Genomic DNA, 22869 nt, shown 5'->3' on the forward strand with positions numbered 1-22869 from the left:
AGCTTAGCATAAGGAGCTGAAACTAGAGAGAAACAAATGAAAACAAATCACTTTCTTATTTAAGGCTTTAAACATTTGATTATCAAAGGGACAAAACCGTGTAATAAGGCATTGTGCATTTATTTTTTAGCCCAGTCCGGTGACTTTAAAACATGAAATGATGACCTGAAAAGGTGAACCTGTACTTCTCCCATGTCTGCAGAGGCTTTATGGACCTTCAGAGCAGAGTTTAGCTTCTTTTCTGTCTGTTAAGTCAAATATTTGTGGTCAGTAAAAGCAGTCTGAAGTTTTGGGCCTCAGTGAGAAACTGTTCTGCAAGAAATAGCTGTTAACTACGGAAGCAGATTAGGGACACAGGTGAAAGAAAAAATAATGCTGGGCACTTCAGGATTTAAGTTGAAATGAGTAAAAAGTTGAGTGATCCATCTCCTTGCTCTGCTCTAACTGGCAGCAAAATCAGTTTACATCAGGGGTGTCCAAACTATGGCTGGGGGCATTTTTAATTGGCTTGCAGCCAACTCTAAAACATAAGTAAAAAATGGCCCGCATTACAACATTACGCCCGTGCTTGACTGTAACTTTTATCTGTTTTCTCGACAGACGAGAAAATTTTTTGTGTCACCTTGGGGGCTCGTCCGGAAAGGTAACACAAAACTATACTCGTCTGCCAATAAGAAAACACAAAAACATTATAGTTTGTGAAGATGTTATGAATAACCTACTGTGGTAAGTCTGTAAACAAACATTTTGACATGACAATTTTTGATGTGGATGTTTTTGTGATGTATAATCGTCACCTAAATTGGACTTGATAGACTAACTTTGATAGAATAAAGGAGAGGCATATGAAAGTTGCCCCACCATCCTTCAGATTTTTTTAGTATAAAGTTTTGACACTCCTGGTCTACATTAACTCTGACAACTTTCTTATTTAAGGCCTTAAACGCTGGATTATCAAAGGGACAAAACAGTCTAATATGGCATTGTGCATTTATTTTTTTAGCCCAGTCTGCTGACTTTAAACTAACAAATGATGACCTGAAACCCGTTGTTCTTAGTGATGACTATGAATCTCCCATGTCTGCAGCAACTTTATGGACCTTTAGAGTAGAGTTTAGCTTTTTCTGTCTGTTAGGTCAAATCAGTGAGAAACTGTACTGCAAGAAAAAGCCACTTAACACCAGCCGAGTAATTTAGACCGTGGTAAGTTTTTAGGTTTTGTGAAATAATGTTTCTGCATGCAGACTAAAATAATAAAAGCACCCAAAATAAAACTAGGATGTTAGGAAAAGCTCTTGAAAATGCCTTGCACTTGGGAGATAATTTTAAACAAAATCTTCTTAAAGGGGCTGATAATTTTGCTCTCATCTGTACGTCAGGTCCATATAGATGTCAGGAAACCTGATTTATGGCCAAATATCAATGCCCACGATCCAGGAATCATCCTTGATTCAAGCAGACAGTCTGTTTTTCTCCTCAGAGTAGACAGGCATGTTTTGCAGCCCAACTGAGCAGTGTGCAGCCATGCACTTAAATTGACATCTGTGCAAACCCTCTGTTGTGTATAGCGCCACCTTTTGGGATGGATAGATAAGCTCTGCAACCCTGCAGAAGGGGGCCAACAAATTGGAACAGTTATTAGGGACCTTTATGGGACTGCTCAGTGGAAACAACCTATTAGAAACAGTCTGACTCCTTAGCCGTCTCACATCTTTGTGCTACTTCAAGTAAAACAGCTTTTTCAGTACCGTTAGCTTTACAAAAAGTGTGCAGACATGAGCGGTTTGAATGTTCTTTTCTGTTCCTTTTATTCAAAACTATTTTCTGCAGGAGTTTATTTTAGAGTTTGATGAACTTTGCTGTGTTTTCACCCTCAGAGGTTTCTCTGTAATGCAGTAAAGATGTCAGAGTGTCTTTCACAACAGGATTGCACTCCTTGTCACAGTGATACTTCTAAAAACAAAAAAAAAAGGAAAAGGGAGATTCCACCAAAAAAGTTTGATTTTAGAAGGTTTTTCCAACTTTAGAGGGATGTTTGGTGGAATCCCAGCCTCATGTGCCATTGTTTTTGTCTGCAGTGTGCAACACTGACCATTAGAAATGTGCTTCGTTTCGTCAGCATCTGCATGTTGAGCCATTTTGGTATTTATTTGTAAATGTATTTTTTTATTGTTGATTTATTTATTCTTTTTCTGACTGAACTGTGAAACCAGGGGAGCTCATAACTAATTCAGATACAAAACATTCGACTGACAGATTGTTCTGATGCCAAAATCAAGAGGCCTTAATCCAGCAAAACTAGATTGTACAAAAAAAAAGAAAAAAAAAAGTCATTCCTGACAAAAAAATCCAACTGAAGACTCCTTTGAGCTGAAAGTCATGAGTGATTCATATATGAAATGTTAAGAAAACCGCTTTTGTACTCATTTTTACAGACTATTTATTAAACTGTGATTTTGTAAGAAATAAAAAAGAAACAATGAATGTTCCTGTTTGTGTCTGAAGGCTTTTTTTCATCAACAACACCAGCCAAGGATCCATTAATACAAATATTACTTTATTATTTTATCATTCACATTTTAGGAAAACAGCTGTCAGGCTTTTATCAGGAGTAAAGTCGAAGCAGCTGTGTTGTAAATAAATTTATCACGCTTTAAAAAGATAAATGTGCTGGAGAGAGGCTTTAGTGTTAAGGTTACTTTCATGATCGTTGGCACGTCTTCGTCTCTGTGCAGTTTGGGTTCTGTAAAACGACGTCGTGGAGAAAACGGCTGAAACAAGGTCGCGTCCTGCTGCGGGGACTCGTCTCCAGTCAGGTTCAGGGATTAAGAGGCACGTTAAAACACGAGCCATGAGGAGCCCCGACCGTCAGGAGAATCAGCAGCAGGGCAGAAACATCAGGAGATTAAATGATGAAAATAACGAGCCAACTTCACCATGTGGAAATCATCTCCTGCGGTATCACTCAGACTAAAGGTGTGAGACGGAGCCCAAAGGCACCTTGGAACCAAACGCCTCTTTTAGAAAAGGAAACAGGGCAAAGATGGAGAGTGGCTTCAACAGGCTTCAGGGATTCTCACCTTCCATCTATTGACTTAAAACAGACAATAGAGTGAAAACTAAAGCAGGGCAGAGTGTTAAATAACTTAAGTTCATAATAAAACGATCCTCTCTCTACAAAACAAGTCAGTTTGATTCTTCATGTCACCAGAAAAGAGTGAAACGTCCTCCAGTGTTCATCACATCTTTAACGGTGCAAAAGTTCATTAAAAGAGAAACTTCTCTTGTAAAAAAAGAACGAGTGGCTGTGGAGGAAACAGAGTCTCTCGCCTCGGTCTGTAGCAGCTTCTGGTCCCAACGCCACCGACATGCCGTCAGTTGAGTTTGATCGGCAGGTCCGCTCCGTACTTGCGGAGGAACTTGCTGTGGTTGTGGTCGACAGACCACAGGGGAGGGAGGTGTCGAGGATGCATGGTGGTGAGGAAGTGCTGCCTCCAGCGCCGCTCCAGGTCCATCAGACCCTTCAGGCCGTCCTCGGCGTGAGCTTGAACCACCTTCAGGCCGTGAGGAACGTACGCCTCGTTGAATATCCTGCAGAGGGGAGGCGAGTGGTTAGACTCTGTACAATACACGCAAAAACTTTTTCATGCATGTCAGAAATTTCAGGACAGAGCTGCTGAAACCTACGCTAACACACCAGACAGACTTTAACAGATCCATGGCAGTGGATTCATTTCACATCCATGTAGGTAACAATTCATAGACTGTGTTTGGGAAGGGCAGAGGGGCATTTTGTGAGCTAAGCACTTCCTGTTTTACCTCCTAAACAGCTACAACATAGTTAAAGGTGGTTGTGACCTTACAATATGCAAGTCGACAGTGACTTTTGACATCCAAAATTTCACAATTTCATCCTCAAGTTCAAGAGTAGCTTTGTGGCAAATCTGACAAAAATCCCTGAAAGCATTCTTTACATATTCAGTGGTCAAAGGTCACTCTTACCTCTAATCTTGTGAGCACATTTTTTAAACAGTTCATGCTAAAGTCAGAGCGGACAAGCACGCAAAGTTCACCAAAACTCCTGCATTAAAAATAGCGCTGATGTTGCATTCAGCTCTCTTTTTTCTTAACCTCCAGTCTTTTTGTCATAAATAAGTAACTCTTGATCGTACCTCGTCTCCAACCCGGCAGCCTGCTGCAGCGTGTCGTCTGTCAGCTCCTCCTCCTCGTTCACGTTGAGGAAGTTCTTGATCAAACCCTGCAGCTCGTCTCGTCGCTGCTCCGGCAAAGTCCCGGCTGTGAGCAGAGCGCGGGCTGCAGAACGGACCTTCCGTCGGTCCGAGTCCTCCAGCAGGCGGACGCCCTCCTCGCAGCCCTGAGGGGCGGCGAACTCCTCAGCCAGCTGCTGCTTCAGGAAGCCGTCGTGGACATTGGAGGCTGCGTGGCAGCTGGTGCAGAGCAGCAGGATGTCGTGGGAGTTGTGGTCCTTCATCTCGGTGGGGAAATGTCGCCTGTACTCATGCGGTACGATGTTTTTCCTGTGGGATCGAGGAGGAGATTTGTTAATAAGGACTGATGTGTAATTAAGAGTCACAAAAACACAGCAAAAAACTGAAAGCTGCAGTCTCAAAATGAAGTGATACTAAATAAATGATCTAGTGACAAACTGATTCTGATTAGAAATTCCTTCAGTCCTTTTCAAAGCACTGAAACGAGGATTTACTAATAGATTAGCAGAACATAAAGACTTCATATGATCAGAGAAACTAAAGAATATTCTTTTAAAGGTATCAGACCGGATGTATGAATCTGCTTTCCCACAGACGACACAGAGGTTCTCTTTAGCAGTGAGATAGTAGTCCTGTTGGGAGTCGGGACGTCCTGACGGTTCAAACAGCAGCCTCACAATGAAGGGTTCTTCACTCATCAGCTCTGGGTCAGGAAAAAGAGACTACATTAATGACTAAGCAAAATGTTAAAGCAAAAAACTAAATACGGACAGAACTTCAGATTTCACACCTGGCATGTCAGACAAAGCTTTCTTTGTTGCTCATAAACAGTTAAATGAAGTACCTCCGAGGTATTTCTCACTGCTTCAAATTAGCTTATGCCTCATTAACTCTGGTGTTATTTCTTCTAAAGGCTGCAATAATTTATGGAAAATTAAAGCTGAATAATTAAATCAAAATGTCAATAACATGGCACCTGTCCAACAGCAAGTGGAAAAACACAGGGTGAATTATTTCTTTAAGGTCAAATGTGTGTCAAACATCTGAATTATATTTTTTGCAGCAGATGTTCTGACCCATGAATCAGACACAAATATCAGAGTAGATCATCTCTGTTTGGTTCACAAATTGTGAAAAATCAGAGTAATCATCTATATCATCTTTCCAAAACCAGTTCAACATGTTTTCTCCTTCCCTTTGTTACCACAAATTTTACTGAATACAAAAAAAAATACTCCAAATACTTCAGCCCGTGTTCATCATATACACCATATTCATAAAAATAAACACAAGTAATATAGCCACTGAATTGAAAAGTTTATCATATCAAAAAATTTACTTTAGGGCTGCAAAGATTAATTGCATTAACCATGATTAACTAAGATCCACAATCAGTGCACTAATCTTTTTTCAACTGTGATTTCTTGTGTGCTTTGTCTCTCTCAACACACTTTGGTTAAGCTACATCTGCCTGCAGCCACAGTGATGTGATATACGTCCACCACTGCTCCTTAATATCTTATTTCACTTAAAAGCTCACCTACAGCCCACTGGATGAGTCAGAAGTCACCTACACTTGGTGTTATCAGACACTTTACCTTTTTATTGTTCCCTTAGTTTAATTTCTGTCCGAAACAACTTCATTTTTATGTATTTAAGTTCATGTTAGAAATGCCAATCAACAAGGTCTGTAGCCAAACAGGGGGTCAAAACCCCTCAGCTTAACACAGTAGATCAGTTATTGGGCCGCCCCACTCATATCTAAGAAAAGCCAAGACCCCCCAGGACCCACCTAGAAAAATAAACCTAAATTTTAATTGTTTTCATTGAAAAAATCCCAACATAACAGGCCTATACACACTTCTAGACAAAAGATCGATTTTTCAGCTCTCGGTTATTACAACAGTCTATTAGGGCCACTCAAGAAAAAAAACAATAACTAGAGGCTTTTTTTTTTTCAAAATATTTTTTTTAAAGTAAAAGGTGGCTTATTTAAAAGAAAAAAATGTTTTATTTTTACATTAAAAGTTGTAAATTTACTTGAACTAAAGCTTTGAATTTTTTGAGATTATAAAGTTGAAAATCCACCCAGTATTTTCAGTTTGGTCTCTTATAAATTTCAGATATTACTCTGTTCTAAATTTATGGTTTTAAAAACCTTAAATATTTGAGTTTCTTACGTCAAAATTTCAGAGTTTTTTATAACTAAATGTCAAGCTTTTCTGATAAATTTCAGACTTTAAACTATGAAACTCTTTGTATGCTTTATTGTAAAATAAATGACTTCATAATCACAAAAAATTCCAATTTTTCACCCAAAATGTTACTTTTTTGCTCTTAAATTAACAGATTCTCTTTATTTTTTCTCTTTAGGTAGGCCCTAATATGCTGTTACACATTTAGTTTCTAATCCTGATTTTTAAAAATATATCCATCTAAATTGAGGCATCAGAGCAGACATACTTCTGTGCCACTCTAAGAACTTTGGTGCCCCCCTCTGGGGGTGTTCGGACCATAGGTTGGGAACCTCTGCAGTAGAATGATCCAGAATTAAACAAAGTTTAAATGCGAAAGAACTTCTGAGATTAACTGTAATTAAAATATTTTACCTTTTGATGATTACTGATTATTCTGGACTAAAATAATCATTAAACAGACACGTTGACAGAAATGGTTCAAACACAAACAAACTGGGTGGATGTGGATTCATTATAATTACAGAGAGGGTTGGTCTGGTTAAGCCTGGTTCATGTCTCTGCACCAGCAGTGACCTGCACTGTCATGAGCCTCACATACTTGTGCTTTGGTACGTTCACGTCCTTCTGAAATACTCCACCAAAACTCTACTCAGCAGTGCGATTTTTATGTTAGCCTCCGGTCTCATTTTATGGATGTCTGTGTGGAGGAAACCATGGTGTGTGAAATGGAGTGTATTATGTTGGAGTTGGGGCTGATAAATAGTGAACAGCAGTGATTCTACTACAGTTATTACAAAGGACAACGAGAGGAGACACCAGAGGAGATGGAAATTACAGCTGCTGATGGCTGAGGCAGGAATACTCTGCACTCTTTCAACCAGAGAGAGAGACATGGATGAGAAGATGCACGTCTGATACTTTAGGGCCGGGGTCATCAAGTACATTTGCACATGGGGCCAGATTTAGTCTAAACAGAAGCTCTGGGGGCCAGATTTTCAAATACAAAAAAATTAAATAAACATTTTGGTCTGATTGAAATATTATTGCAGTAGTATTTGTATTTTCCTTGAAACTACGGGAAATTTTGAGTCATTACCAGTGAGATCTATCCCTATTATCTAGAATGCAGCAGGCCACAATGAGACAGGCCTGACAACAGGATTGGCCGGACCTCTGAAAATCCAAGAGAATGGGCCCTCCCCAATTGTCATTTAGCAGCAATATTAACCCATTTTGACACTTCTAAGCCCTTTTTGATACTTTTAGCCTCTTTCACCCAATTTTTGCATGATTTTAATCCCTTTTAAACCATGTTTGCTGCATGTTTTATCCCCTTTGTTATCCATGTTTGCCACTTTTTAACCTCTTTTATTACATTTTTTCAACAATTTTTTCAAATTTAAAAGCATTTTTCCCACTTTTTACCCATTGTTGATACTTTTTGCCCCTTTTTGCCTCATTAACCAAATTTTTGAAAGATTTTAACCCCCTTTAAACCACTTGTTCTGCATGTTTTATCCCCTTTATGCCACTCTATTATCAATACTTGCCACTTTTCTTCAACTTTTGTCACTTTTTAACTTTTTAACCCCTTTTCTTTACTTTCTTGCACTATTTTTTTGTCATCTGGAACCAATTTTTGATACCTTTTGCCCCTTTTTCGTCATTTACCATTTTTTTGACACATTTTAACCTCTTTTCACAACTTTTTTCTGTCAATTTTTGCACCACTTCTGCCAACCTTAACCATTTTTTAAATATGGACTAATTTTGACCGTAAATTTCTGTAAAAACAGATCAAATGGTTAGTCATTCTAAAATTATTTCAATGTGAATTGTTTGTGAGATGGATTTAACAACTGCAGACATTTAAAGCAAAAGGATACTCTTAAAATCTTCTTTTCCTCCTTTTCTGAATTTAATGATCTTTCGGGGGCCGGACAGGAAGCTTTGGGGGGCCTGATCTGGCCCCCGGGCCGCCAGTTGATGATAAGTGCTTTAGGGCATTGGCACGTAGATTTAAAAAGTTGTAACACTCTCTGTAGCCATTTATCTCAAACTAGAGCGTCCATAGTATGCCTGTAGACGTTACTACATCAGAGATGGATAGTCACCAGTAGACCGGTGACAGGTCTTGTAATCTGCATTGTTTGCATGCAGAGATCTGCATAGAGGTCAGGGCTTCACGTAGCCAATATGTAGACTAAAGAATAGTTTTAATGCAGAAGCATAGATCAGGCTTTAAAGGGGCAAAATGGGAGCCTCATTTTTTCAAAACACCTTAAGTGCAATGTGAATATAAGAACAGGGATGCAGATATTCTACTACTGCAGAATCAGTATGAATGTCCTGAAGTATACAATAGAGGATCTTAATAATGGCACTAAAAGGGCTTAGGACACAGAGTGATTTGGACTGCCACATTAACAGAATTTTATAATGTTAACTGAGTTTATTAAAGCCAAACCATATTGATACCTGCTGATGCCACAGCTAAATAAACAGTTCAAGGCACCAAATAATAGGGTTTCAGTACAAAAATGCTCCCATTGTTATTGTGCATTTTTGCTAGTGGCTTCATATTTCACTGGATTGAATAAGGGAATTATTCAAAAATGTAAAAGTTGCATGCTGTAGCTTTGAGATCAGCTGTGTTGTAATATGATCAGAATTGTCTAGTGTACCTCCTATTCCTTTATCTAGGTACCATTTGGCTTTCTTCTTGTCACAGGTACACAGAGGCTGGCCATCTGGAGCATGAAGGAAGCAGTTATCATAGAGAGGAGACTTCCTGGAAATAAAGACAGAGAGAGGGCCATGGATTTGTATTTATTAAGGTTTCTCTGTAACAAAAATCTCTAAGCATAAAGAAAACGTACAGATAAAAGATGACAGAAATAAATAACATCTATCCTGCAGACACAAATAAATCTGAGCAGATTTACTGTCCTCACTAACTATTTTGATGATTCTAGGACCTTCCTCACCTGGCGGAGTAGCCCACACCCAGCGGTTTCCTCTTGTTGTTCTTTCGAGGGTCTGGGACTTGCTGATCTCCAGACTCGGGGCTTTCATAAACGGGCGGTTTCCGCGTCCTTCGCCTTCTCTCTCCATCAGCGTTCCGCTCGTCTCCTACATCTCCTCGGCCCTTGAAGGGAACATCCACCAGGCCCTGGCAGCGGGACGCCAACTCGGAGTACGAGCACCCGCTGGAAGAGACGGGCCCGGCTTCAGTGTGGAGGCCGAGGAGGCGGAGGAAGAGAGCGACGGAAACTTGGGCATCTCTGGCGGCGTAGGTCATCTGGAGAAGTAAGAATGGATGATAAGAGTTTAGAGGAAAACAATCTTTGCTCAGAGTTGCATGCAAATCAGCAACCGGAAACAAAATATAGCACAACAGGCCAATGCAACATGGGAATGTCCAAAAATGAATAAACTTAAGAGCGTTTATGCTCAATGCTGCGTGATTGTGACAGAAACAAGGGGCGTGTTTGGCATCTCTGTGCCATCTTTGCATGAAAAAGGGAGGAAAACAGGATCACAGATGTATCTCATCCAAAAACTTACAGCTTGAGCAGCCAGTAGACATTTTTGCTTGTGTATTCAAATCAACAAAAACAGCTCAGCTGCACAGCATCTTGTCATAAATAAAAATGCTATTTTTTAAATAAGCATGAGCAGCAGACGCTGTGATTAGAAAGTTTTAGCAATAGCAGACAACAAGCAGCTTTAATGACAGCTTTCTCTACATTAATAGATTGATAGTAAGCTTGATATTTTAGTTACTGCACATATTGGATAAAATGTTTTTTACTGTGAGAGTTTTATTCTCATCGGAGTCATAAAAAGGCTTCAAATTTCAGAAAATTGAATCGATTTCTCTCACAGACAAATAAATCCTCCCACTCTCTTAAGTTTGTTTTAGATGCTCTTTGGATGGAGATACCTCGGAGCGTTCTTCTGAGTTTCTGAACTGCTGATTTATTAACGGATGTGAAAAATAAGACATGAATAAAGAGCAGCTGTCTGTTAAACCATGAATCACCTGCTCCTTTGTCAGCTGATCTGCCTCCCAGTCACTGCAGCGCAGCTCCAGAGATTTATCCAGAGAAACATTCAACAGATCTGCTGCCAGAGACTTCAGACTCAGGCCGTTACTCACTTTGGTTTGCCTCAAAACACAGACACAGTTTTACAGGATCATCTTTAACTCACAAACATATCAGAATAAGAGTAGTCTGTTTCTAATGAAGTGAACTACCTCTGTCTTAAGGCAATGTATCGCAGGTCCACTGTACACGTCAGCGACAGACCGTAGTCACGCGTCAGCCGCTTCCCGTCTTCATAGCAGCCGACCCCAACTTTGAGAACGTGGGGGTCTCTGAGGACTTCGATTAAGCTGAGGGGGAACGTCCTCAGGTCATTACGGAACGGCAGCAGCCTCACCAGGACGCAGAGACCGGAATATGAGGCCAACTGGAGGAGGGAGACCGCCGACGGTCGGCCCTTTACAGACACCTGGAATGGGAAACGGCAGCAGGATCAGACACGACATCGGAAATAATTAGAAATAATATAAGAGGATATTTGAAGGGAAAACTCCAGCCTTTTTATTAACCTATACTTGTGTGTATCATGAACTAGCACTATGAACTTTGAAACACCTATAAAGTTAAGATCCGTAACTGCTAATTTCAATAATCCATCAGTACATTTCGTAAATATATACAGCCAAATTTAAAGGTCACATATCTTACCCCCTTTAAGACACATTTATATTGGTCTCAGAGGTTCCCAAAACATGCCTGTGAAGACTGTTGCAGAAAAAACACACCAGTATTGGAATTTTGTATGTCTAAAAACCCCTCTGTTTCAGCCCTGCTCAGCACGAGCTGTTTCTGTGTCTTCAAATATTAATAAGCTGTCTGACTCCGCCCCTCTCAGGAAATGGATGGGGCTTTATGGTCCTGAGGGTTCTCTCCTGATCCTCAGGATCAGGAAAGGAGGGCAGAACTTTCTTCCAAGCAGGGAGGGCCAACAGAACCTGGGGGCGGGGCTAACTCCTCACATGACATCATGAGGGGAAAATCTGAGAACGGCTTGTTCAGCACACATTTTCTGAAAGGTGGAGAAAGAGGGGAAATGTTTTTTTCTGATTCTTGGGGGGATTGTGGAGAGACCAGGAGCACATTTTTTTTTGAATAGCCTGAAAAAGTGTATTTTCCATAATATGTGACCTTTAAAACTGTGCAATCTGAGTTTAGATCAGGCTTTGGAAATCCATCAGGCTAAGAAACTGCTTTTGCCCTAATGTTGCACATTATCAATTTATGATTTAGACAGATGGGGAAGTTTTCTTCTTTTAAGGATGCAAGCATTATAATTGAAATGAAATCGGCAGGGGGTTATGTAAAGGGTTTCGTATCTTTGTTTGTTTGTTTGTATGTGTACAAGATAACTCGAGAATGGAAAGTCGGATCTTCACCAAACTTTCAGGAAATATTGGGGTAGTGACAGGGAAGAATCGATTAGATTTTGGTGATGATCCATGCTCCCGTTCAGTTTTTCTTGGAATTCGAAATTTTGAACACCATAGTAATCAATGGGAGCATAAGTTCCTCGGTGGCGCTGCTTAGGTGTGGGTCTGCCGCCTCAGATGGCCATTCTAGTTGTTACTAGTATGGCATTAAAGTTTAACATTCTGGTTTGATAATGGCACTACAGACGTATAAACTCTAAAGTTTAATCTGGTGTTGTTTAAAAACATCTGCCGGTTTTTGTGCTCTTTGTAAGAGACCTACAGATTTATCAATCAAGCTAAAAAGTCCAAACTTAGGGTGCTGAATTAATCATGTAGGGTGGATTTTTCCTCTTCATATTTAAGAGCATGCAAATGTCTTTCTTACTCCTTCTGCCTTTACCCATTCACAGTCGAGCCCCAGCACAGGAAAGACTGACAGCTCCTCCTGTATCAGCGGCCACAGCTGCTGCCACTCTTCTTCAGAGCTCACCATCACTGGTTTCACCCCCAGCAGCTGCTCCGACGATGGTATCTGCACAGGAGGGAGCAGCTGAGAGGTCTGACACTCCACGGCTTTACACACTTTCTCTTGTACGTGTGGAGGGTCTGATTCTTTACACTCCACAGCTGGAAACGTCTTTTCCACCGGATGTGAAGCTTCCACAGGTTCAGCCGCCTTCTGGTTGAAAGGCAGCCTCTTCCTCTTCGTCCGGTAAACTCTCCATATGAGAAGTCCACCTAGGGTCGCCCCTAACACCGTGGTTATGACAGCCGTTAAAGGCCCTCGATGAGACATGGTGATTGTAGTGATGTGGCTAAGAAGAGGAATCCTGGAGGAAAAAATAAAAGTTGTCCTGAAGTGCTCAATCTGAATGTATTAATGAAAGATTATTATGACAAAATATATTTTTACCCTTTCTGTGTCAGTGGGATGCCATATAAACCTGGCTGTCTTTCTGTGTTTTCAACAGGAAATTCATCTTTCTGGAACAGAATAAAACAAATACTCAAGATTCACTATACAAGTTCATTTAAGGGATGCGTATTATCACAATCAGGCTGATAATTTTATCAAGGTTTCACATTCAGTTATGACTTTGGCTTCCCACAGTCATGACATGTTTTCAAGATTTTAGGAAAAAAGACTAAAAGATTAGTGTGCATGTCGTGTTGTGCTTGCTCTGTTCACAGGTTTTATGTGTGAGAACTCAAGAACATCCTTCCTTTACATTGTGTGCTCTACCCTCCCACCAACACAGCACTCACTTAAATTTAAGTGAGGATCAGAGAGAACCATCACTGTGGTTTTGCCCTGAAACAATGCACCATAACTAGAAAATTATTTTACAAGGTTGTAGCTATCCTTCAAGGTAATGTAGAAAAAATATTAAATTCACACAGAGATGCAAAAGCTGTTAACTCAATAAGTAACTGTGTTGAATATTTGGGATCATGATTTCTGCTATAATCGAGCAACATTTACCGCACATAGAAAACACTCGTCTCTGATGATTTGGAACCAGTCTAAGCCGGTTCAGGGAGCAAAAAAAAAAAAAGAGTTATAGCTGATATCAAAAATGGATGGTGACAATCTGAGAGTCTGTGGAGGAGTGAGAGGTGGTAGACTATGAGGAAGAGGATGAGAGAAGACAGAGAGGAAGACCAACTCCAAGTACAGACATTTCTAGGGATGCAGGATATTATCTGCAGATATTAGCAAAGTAAAAAGTGAATCATCGTATCGACGGATATGAAAACATTTCTGCAGATATCCACAACCAGTATTTTGGCTATAAATGCCTATATACTCAACGTGTAGCTCTTTAGCCAGATGTGGCACATTTATGAAGTCTCGTGGATTTTTTTAGTGTAACTTCCCCAGAAAACCTTAAAAGGGAAATTTTCACCCCAGAATCGATCCATTGTAAGTCACATCAATCAATTTGTTTCCCACATGTACACCATGGGCTTTATATGCCGAATTTTATTGTCAACCTTTATTTTTTTTCTGTACAGTTCCATCAGATGTGCCCAAGACAGAACATGCAAAATAAATATCCATGATTCTTGAGAAAAGGGACAAAATATGTCCCAGACTTGGCTTTGTACTTTCAATAATGCAAAGTGGATATTTGTGTAGGAAGACCGACTCCATTTAATTCTACCCCCTCCCCCCCAATTTCATTTTTTGGTAATCAAATCTTGATTTTTGTCGACTTTAAGTTGAATGTCAAGTTTTCAGTTATCTCATAATGGTAGTTGATAATGATATTTAGTAATAAAAATACATCATTTTCACTCATTTCTAATTTTTCATTCATCTGTAGCGTCTTGTCTCTGAATTTCATGATTTTCTAACTTAATCTTAAATATTAATCCAATTAAACTAATCTTTTAATATAAATTTGTTATGTATAGATTAGGTGGTATTTTATCAAATAAGCAGAATAAAATGAACAGAGAATAATGTATTTTTGGGTAAAATGAATAAAACCATAATCTGACAGAGTCATCAATAGGGATAAAAAGTGATGCTTAAACTAGCTTTTTAACCCAAATAATAAAGAAAAAATATGAAAATGAAAGGTAAAACCAAGCTCTCTGTGTGCTCTGATATTTCACTGAGTTTGGATTGTGACTCTTGCAAAGGCATTTTTTTAAAACAATGTGACTCATTGAGTCTGCTTTAACATCTGATTTAAGGACTAAAATGTGTCAATTTGTTCGTCCTCAAACTTTAAATTAAGTGTCAAGGACTGAAGTTTTATGTCTGAACTACATCTAGATATTGGAATCAAAATTATTTTGTAAATATCGGCATATCTGATATCGTCAAATATCCATTATTGTGCATCCCTAGGAGTTTCAGATGTAATTCAAGTAACCAACAGACTGAGATCTTTCACACTGGATGATGATTTGTGATATTTGAACTGTGACCGAGTTGTAAATACTCATTTTGGGAAACAAAAAACAAAAACAGAAGTAGTAAACAACAAAGACTGACACACTTTTGTCTGCTCTAGTAATTCCAGAAGCACCTTAGTTATTTTGTACTCAGACCTTCATCTGGTTGAATGCGTTAATGAATCAACCTGATGAAAGTCTGACAAACTTAAGAGTTTTAAAGCAACGCTGCACATCTCTGCATTGTGACGAGGAATTCTGCTGGAGTGTTTAGTTGCTTGATTGTTGACTTCTCTTGTATTCACATCTCTTATTGTCCTTTAAAATATCTATTCAGGGAAATTTAACTGCTTTTAACAACTATATCCTTGATGATGATGATCCTTACTTAGTTACTGTCTAATGATTGTCTCAAAATGTAACTTTTTCCCATGATCTTAATTATCCACAGTGTTTTCTGTTATTTCCGCAGTGTGTGACGTCTGTTCTGCCCGCTGTTTATGATGCGAGAACAAAGTTTGAAGACTATTTTGACGTGATTGTTTGATTTTGATCACACAGTGAGGTTTTGTAAAAGTGGTTTGAAAACTGGATTTGAGTTCAATGTTAAGAGAAAAGTGAGGAAGAGTTTGAGAAATTTGTCTTAGCAAATGTGAAAACTAATTTGCTCAGGAGTGTCCTACAACTTCTGAAATAACTATTTAATCCTCTCTGATAGGGGACTTTGGGATTTTAAAAAATATTATAAGTTGGGGTCCAGGGCTTTATGAGGATCGAGTAAAAGGTCCTTAATAAGTTTGTCTACATTTTAAATATTTTCCATAATCATTTGACATACTGTTTACTTTAAAACTGTAGTTTTTAGTTGTTTGGATGACTATTTTAACCCATGTGCTTACAAAGCTGTGCAAAGTAGTTATTGGGCAGGAGTTTTCTGGCATTTTATGGTAAATAAATACAAACATAACCTTCTGTTGGGCACCTGGTATCAAAACATGCATCAATATTTCATTTCGACTCCTCTCCAAAGCACCAGTCTCAGGAAATACATACACTACTTCAGGTTTAGGTACTTTCAAAACTAATCATTTGAACATTTGAGATTCTAGTTTTACAAAGGTGGAAAGGAATAGGTACCCAAGCATCTTAAGCAGCTCAGGGCAGAGTTGTGATAGAATATCTGTGGCAGGACTGAAGTTCATGGTAAGGTGTGATGATTAGATTACAGGTCATGTTGTCAAGTTAAGACTCTTAGCTCTTCATTGGTCGTCCAAACAGAAATCAACAACTAATACTTGCTGAAAGCTGACAGTTGACAAAAACACTTTCTCAAATAAAGGATGAGCATTTTCACAAGTATGCTGAATCTTTAATAAATGAGCAACATCACTGACAACCATTAAAATTAACATTTACTTCACAGCTAGCGTTAGCCGAACTGCTGCTAGCTCAGCTTGTTGTAGTTCTACAGTGCCAGCAATAAAGTAGTAGTCATAATTCCCTCTGAACTGCAGCTTATTTTAAAAGCACCACTGTTTCGTGTCGTTTCTCTGGTCTGCTTTTTCATTGACGCAGAGTGAAACTAACGTTAGCCTTGTTAGCTTCTTCGGCTAGCCGGCTAACTTGCTAACTCTCGGCTTGTACAGGAAGCTGTCCTCGTGCGCATGAAGGTATTATAACACTACATTAACTTTCTGGAACAATGTGAGAATTCAGACTCTTACCTTTACGTTTGTAACCAACTCAACGCCAGTTTCCCACACATGCACCCTTGCTTTTTAATGCCAATCTGAGCCATGTCTTCCGGGCTGTATTTATAACGATGCAGGTCTCTAAGCAGCGCCCCCTGTCGGAAAGACGGAATGACAAGCGCTGCTACAACAAAACACTCACAAGTTCTACAACACACGGGCTTATTGGGGCAACAATTTACCATAAAATATCAGAAGAATGGAAAATTATCCATGGTAATACATGGAAAGTAACAAGCTCCTTATTTTGAAGGGCGTTCTCCTTTAAAACATCACTATCTACTATAATGTCACACCAGCACTGTCATCATAATCATGGAAATAATCAAACCAGCTACATCCATATCACCCTGAGACCTGAGATTTAGCGTGAAACACATTTTTAGTTTCTCGCACTTATTCGGGATCAGTAGGACCTGATGAGCTTAGCCTCATCTTTGGGCAGGAATACATTTTTAACAAAAATGATGTCCACAAATCTCCTGAAGACCGTTTCTGCAGAAAATACAGCCCTGGATCTGTTTCAGAGCCGATGTTTTCGCAGAGTGTAGGCCAGCTGTAGTTGTTTGGGGTCTTCAGTTAATCAGAAATAGTGTCAGTCATGGGGAATCATTTTAACAAAACTTCAACTAAAAGTTCTAAATTTCTTGGAAATTTTCCTTCCCAAAATCCACACAAATTCCCTACAATTTCTGTGAAAATTCTTAAACATATTTTTCAAATGATCCCATAAAAAAGTAATGTGAATTTTCTTCAAATATCCCTCAAATGTTCGCTGTATTATTTAAACAAATCAGCAACGCTACACCTGTGAGGTCTGAAACCACGACTCACACATCTGGGACAAGCTTGAAAGCACTGTAAAAATGCCACCATCTTCATCTTCAAAAAGAGCCTGAGACAAAAGCTGCTGCTAAAATATGTTGAATCCTGAACCTTCAAGGACTTCGGATCATTTCTTAATAGCTTCCCAGGGCAGGAAATGAAAAATATATGAAAAATATCCATCTAATCTAAATGGCTCTTTTCAAAGTGCCATTGTCTACATGTACTGTGTCAGTGTCATGTTTAAGACATTTAGAATAAATTTTAGTGTATGCTAAAGTCTTGTGTTAATATTAAGAATGCTGATTGATTTCTATTTGTAATTGTGTTTATTATGTATGTTATTTGTAAATTATATAATGACATCAGGGCCCCTATCTATAAGCTCCACATAGCTTCTGGGAAGTCCTGTTTTACAAATGAGATTTTTATGAATGATCATGATAGATTGTATTGCATTTTTATTAGTTTTGTGAACAAACTGATTGATTGACAGCTTCAGAGGCTGCCAAATACACTGTTTAACACTGTTACATAAGGAATATGCAGGAGTGCATGTACAAAATGACTCACTGATGTCCAATGATCCATGAATAATGAGACCACACTTTTCAGGAATTCTAGCTCAGTCAATTTCTCCAAGTAATCCAACACGGATTAAACATTAAAAGAGATTTTCTCAACATAATATTCTTTTTCATCCTTTTATTTTGTGATTTGCACAGTCCCACTCACAGTTTTTCTACTTCCTGTTTGTATAACCTTTAATTTAAAGAAAAATGAGGAACTTCTGGTAAATCAAAACTGATATTATCTTAAAAGTGGGGGGAAAAAGAGCTTGCTTTGGATAGAAAAGTACATGAAAATACCTAAACAGAACAGTAAAACAACAAAACTGTTTGATGACGAGATGCAGGTTACCTTTGGCTTGTCCACTGAGCTGTCTGAGATTTTAAAATAAAGTGAGACAGTCAAAGCAGCAGTGGGGTTCTTAGGCGCTATGCTGAGTAGTATGCACCTGCTGCCGTAGCTTATTACCAGATGACTAGTAACACAAATTAGAAAACTTCAGTGTTTTAACTGCAAACAAAGTCTCATATCAATGTGTCAAATCTCACATGCCTATTTTTTGCATTTGAGATAGGATAGTCAAAGAGAGACGGGCAAAATGGGGAAAAGACATAAAACCGGGATCAGGGAATCAGTCCTCCAATTTGTGCATTGAAGATTCCAGCCTCCTCCACCAACTGATCTAAACCAGCACCCAGATAGCCCTTAATGTTAATAACCCACGTTAACATTTTATTACAGGATACACACTCAAAACAGTATTCACTCAAGAACACAGACCATTAGCTCCTCTACCACCATGAATTTATTCAATCTTTTAGCTTCAATATTTCTCCAAAGAAGTGGAATAAAGAAATGAAATAATTACAAAATGGAAAAATAGATCAGATAATCGATCATATTCACAGGTTTGATTAAAAAAAAATACAAACATGACAGAGAGAAATCAGACAGTGAGAGATGAAACCGTTTTATCTCCCTGTAGTTTTTCTGACCGTTGGAGCCAAAGACGGCTGACGGACGTTAAGCCAAGTCAGCACCAGGACTGACCGACCTGTGTTGATCAAAGTCACCTGTGAGGTCAAATCATCTACTTTAGTGCTTGTGCAAAATAAAAATCTTGATATCAACTACTTAAAAAAATAATATAAGAGGTGGCGAAACAGAAAAAGACTCATCCTACTGCATTAAATTAAAAAAAGTAACCACACAAAAAGAATGACAGTGAAGACAGAAGAAGAAAAACGTTAAGTACTGATGAGTACTATCTAGTAAAAACTGAGCACAGGTAAGAGAGGCAACCATTGGGCACCACCACCAGGTCCGCATTGATTGTTGCTGCAATGATACCCTATTTACAGTGAGATGCTTCACATCCAATCATAGGATGCAACAGAAGGAAATAAAGAGATTTTTCTTCAAAAATAAAACATCAAAACAAAAAATAAACATAAAAGTAAAGCAGCTGTCCCTTCACAAAATCTCTTTACATCACATTAAAAATTAGCACTGCTGTAAGCTGTGTGTACAGTATAGATTCTTTATAGATATATATATATATTTTTTATGTATAATATATACGGTCATTTCTTGTATACAGGAACATGTCTCATTGTAGCTAGCCTGTGCCTTTGGCACGATTACTTACAACTCTTCTGTTAGATTCCAAAGCTATTTAAAATATACTTAATGCATAAAAATAAAGATTTTGGCATTGTCTCACTCTATTCTTCTGATTGGGAGGTTAATAATGAAAACTTCTCATGAGGAAGCTGAGTTCTCTCAGTGCTGCAGTTCCTCTGCCAGGTGAGGGAGATCTCATTCTGTCAATAGGGGGCGCTGTGAACTGGATTGAGCAAAGCGGGCAGGAGACAGGAGCAACCACACCTTGGCAGGTGTTTGAGGGCTGAAGGGGCCGGGTGCGGCTCAACACAGATATTCCACAGGGTAAAGAGGACCTTGCGCTCCACAGCACAAACAAAACGATACAGACAAAGCTAATGAAACACCCGGGGAGCTGCACTCTCGTTAACAGCAGCCTGTGTTTTTTTTCCTCCCCTCAGTGCTGTGCAGAGTTCTGCTCCCTGCTGATTCGCTCCCCGTTCTCCACGGTCTCCCAGCCTTTTTTTTTTGACCTGCTGAGCTTGTCTGCTGAAATCGAGATGAAGAGAGACAGGAAGTTGTTCCTCTCTCGTCTTGAGTCAATCACGTCAGCCCCGTCCGTTAAACGGCCTCCTTATTGTCCAGGCCTTTCTCGTCTCAAACTGCCTTCAGAGCTGGATCTCAAAGGTCTTGTGCAGCTCTGTGGAGAAGGGATTTGTTGGGGAGGGTGTGGTGCGCTGGCGGGAGCGGCTCTCCAAGGCTGCCCACTGGGCCTCAAAGGCATCTTCCTGCTGCTGCGGGGGCGGCTGGGTGGCAGGGGAGGATGGAGCAAGCTGGGACGGAGTAGCCCAGCTGTCTGCTCCGTTAAAGGTCGCACTGCCGTTGGAGGGCTGGAGGGGAGCGGGGTGCACTACGGCAGGCTGTGGGGGTTTAATAAAGGGGCTGACACTGCTTATAGCCTGGATATCATGCTGAGCTGTTGTGGTGACAGGGATTGGGAAGGGCTGGGGTTGTGTGGCTGAGCCAAACACATTAGCCACCATCTGTGAGGGCGTGATGCCGACCACAGGCACGCTGGGCTGAGGGAATGGAAGCCCGTTCGGCATTGGGTAGGAGGCCGGAGCTTGAGCGTGGAAGGCGGGCTGGCGAGGGGGCACCATGGGCACAGCGGAGGGCAGAGAGGGCATGAAGGCCACCGGGGGAATGGAGGGAGCCGGAGCCACGGGCATCTGAACAACTGGAGCGGCGAATGGCTGAGTGGGAGGCGTGGCTGCAGCCAGGATGGGATTCGGCAGCGGGGCTCGGACAGACTTGGTGACTTCTTCTAACCACCGGTCAGCTTCTGAGGGGGTGCGTTTGTGAGAAGAGATGACTGGAGAGGATGAGGGGGGGACCACTATCACCGGAGTCGGGGATGTCCAGTTACTTCCTGTGACAGAAAAGTGAACAGAGTGAGCAAATACACACCAAACAATGTTTAAGAGCTCATACAAAAGAAACTGTATCAAAAAGAAAGGAAAAATACTGATGTAGTTTAAGGTTTAAGTTTCATTAAGGTGAGGATTCTTCATTTCAGCTCATACTGCCTTGTTTAATAGGAAAAACAACTTTTGGGGAATATGGATTTTAGACGGGATGTTAAACAGGATGATACCATTCCCTTATGACTATTTGACAGATAATATGTCTACATTCAGCAGCCATGTAGCTTTGGCTGACACTAAATAGTTAATAATAAAAATGATTTTAAAATCAGGGGAGACCACAGACATATGGACAGTTTCAACTAGTCTATTACATTATAAACTTCTGAATCCTCGCACTAGACCAGTGAATCTCAAATACTGTGCTCTGAGTTAAGTCTAAGTGGGTTTTTTAGGGAATTTGTATATCTGTATATTTAAACTTCAGCTATAAAACAACTAAAGATACTTCAGCATGTGTTAAAGAGGCTGTTTTCCATGGATATGCCTTTCGATATTGACTTGATCTCAAGGGAAAAAGTGAGAAAACCACTGCTCAAGATGATTTAACAGACTGAGAAAAAACACAGAACTACCATTACTGGCAACAATTTCCGTGTTGTGATTTCCAAGAGCTTAAGACCTCAGAAACTCGGGATGAAACGCGACTTCAGAAGAGAAACAAGTGTGGAAATTGACAGACATCGTAAGCTGTATGTTGGCTTTATTATACAGGTGCACTGCAGAAAATTAGGGTGCATTCACACCAGAGCTGTTTGGTCCGCTTTAAGCGAACTCTGGTCCGTTTTCCTGGATAGTTCGGTTCGTTTGGAGTGGTATGAAAGCTCACACAAACTCTTAGGCAGACCAAACAAGTGGACTCTGGTCCGCTTGAAAACAGGGGGTCTCGGTCCACTTCCAAACAATCCCAGGTGCGGTTTGTTTGAGGTGTGAAAGCAAAGCGGACCAACTTGTGAACCAAAGGCAGGCAGTGGCATAAGGTGTAATGATATACAGATTTATATGTAATTTAATACACTCAAATACATGTCGGCACCTTGCTTAGCGTCTGTGTAGCCAGAGCAACATGCTGTAGTTGGTGCTGACTTATTTGTATCATGTAAAGAACAACATGCTGGACAGCTCGCGGCCTCTCTGGCTGCTCATAAAGCCCCCATGTAAAGTCAGAAACCCCAAGACAGCATAAATTCTGTTTTTTGTCATTGTTTATGTGGAAGAAAGACTGACGGAAGGAGACAGATTTCTGGTTACGTCTTCTTCTATGCCATCTTCTCTTCTCTGTCGCGTTTGATTTTGACAACACCGCCTCAACGGGCAGTAGGTGTAGGTGTTCAGATGGTTTGGTCCGTCCAACCAAGAGCAGTGTGAATGCGAACCAAACCAAAAGAAAGCGCAACAATGTTTCAATTTCCGTTACAAAATGGAGAGTCCCCCTCACTATTAGGTGTGAAAACGACCTTAGAGTATAAAAAAGTTAATTATTTTGCTGTGATTTAGAATATTAGAATATCACAAAATATCAGTCAAAAACTGATGAGCAGCCTGTGGCACTGAAGCCCAAGCTGCTCTGATAGCAGCCTTCAGCTCGTCTGGATTGTTGAGTCTGGCATCTCTCACCTTCCTCTTGACATGTCCACGGAGACCCTCTATGAGGGTCAGGTCAGACCAGTCTGCTGACCAATCAAAAACAGTACTACCATGGTCAGTAAACCTGTTTTTGGTAGTTTTGGCTTCACTGTGAGCAGGTGCTAAGTCCTGTTGGAGAAGGAAATCCGTATCTCC

At 40.1% G+C, this 22869-nt stretch overlaps 2 protein-coding genes across 7 annotated transcripts in view; both read right to left on the minus strand.

Annotated features, from left to right (window-relative positions):
• Positions 1–2538: 2538 nt before the first annotated feature.
• Positions 2539–16680, minus strand: exd2 (exonuclease 3'-5' domain containing 2). 2 transcript variants are annotated; one of them, XM_041813392.1, is made up of 10 exons: positions 16580–16680; positions 12862–12932; positions 12349–12778; positions 10689–10945; positions 10473–10599; positions 9415–9728; positions 9112–9218; positions 4797–4932; positions 4173–4538; positions 2539–3591 (listed from the first exon to the last, which is right to left on the minus strand). In XM_041813392.1, exons 3-10 carry the CDS (start codon positions 12742–12744, stop codon positions 3375–3377), a joined length of 1920 nt encoding a protein of 639 aa, XP_041669326.1. In that variant the 5' UTR covers positions 12745–12778; positions 12862–12932; positions 16580–16680; the 3' UTR covers positions 2539–3374. The 2 variants fall into 2 exon arrangements, with proteins under 2 accessions (XP_041669326.1, XP_041669325.1); XM_041813391.1 differs by having other exon boundaries at positions 12334–12778.
• A 1195-nt stretch (positions 16681–17875) lies between these two features.
• The window catches only part of numb (NUMB endocytic adaptor protein), a 100927-nt gene continuing 95933 nt past the window's right edge, over positions 17876–22869 (minus strand). For all 5 annotated transcript variants that reach the window (XM_041811874.1, XM_041811872.1, XM_041811873.1 and 2 more), the window contains one exon: positions 17876–21032. In XM_041811874.1, the coding sequence (XP_041667808.1) occupies positions 20272–21032 (761 nt within the window). In that variant the 3' untranslated portion in view covers positions 17876–20271. The remainder of the gene's footprint in view (positions 21033–22869) is intronic.

This window comes from Cheilinus undulatus, linkage group 18, assembly GCF_018320785.1.
Source record: "Cheilinus undulatus linkage group 18, ASM1832078v1, whole genome shotgun sequence".
Taxonomy (NCBI): Eukaryota; Metazoa; Chordata; class Actinopteri; order Labriformes; family Labridae; genus Cheilinus; species Cheilinus undulatus.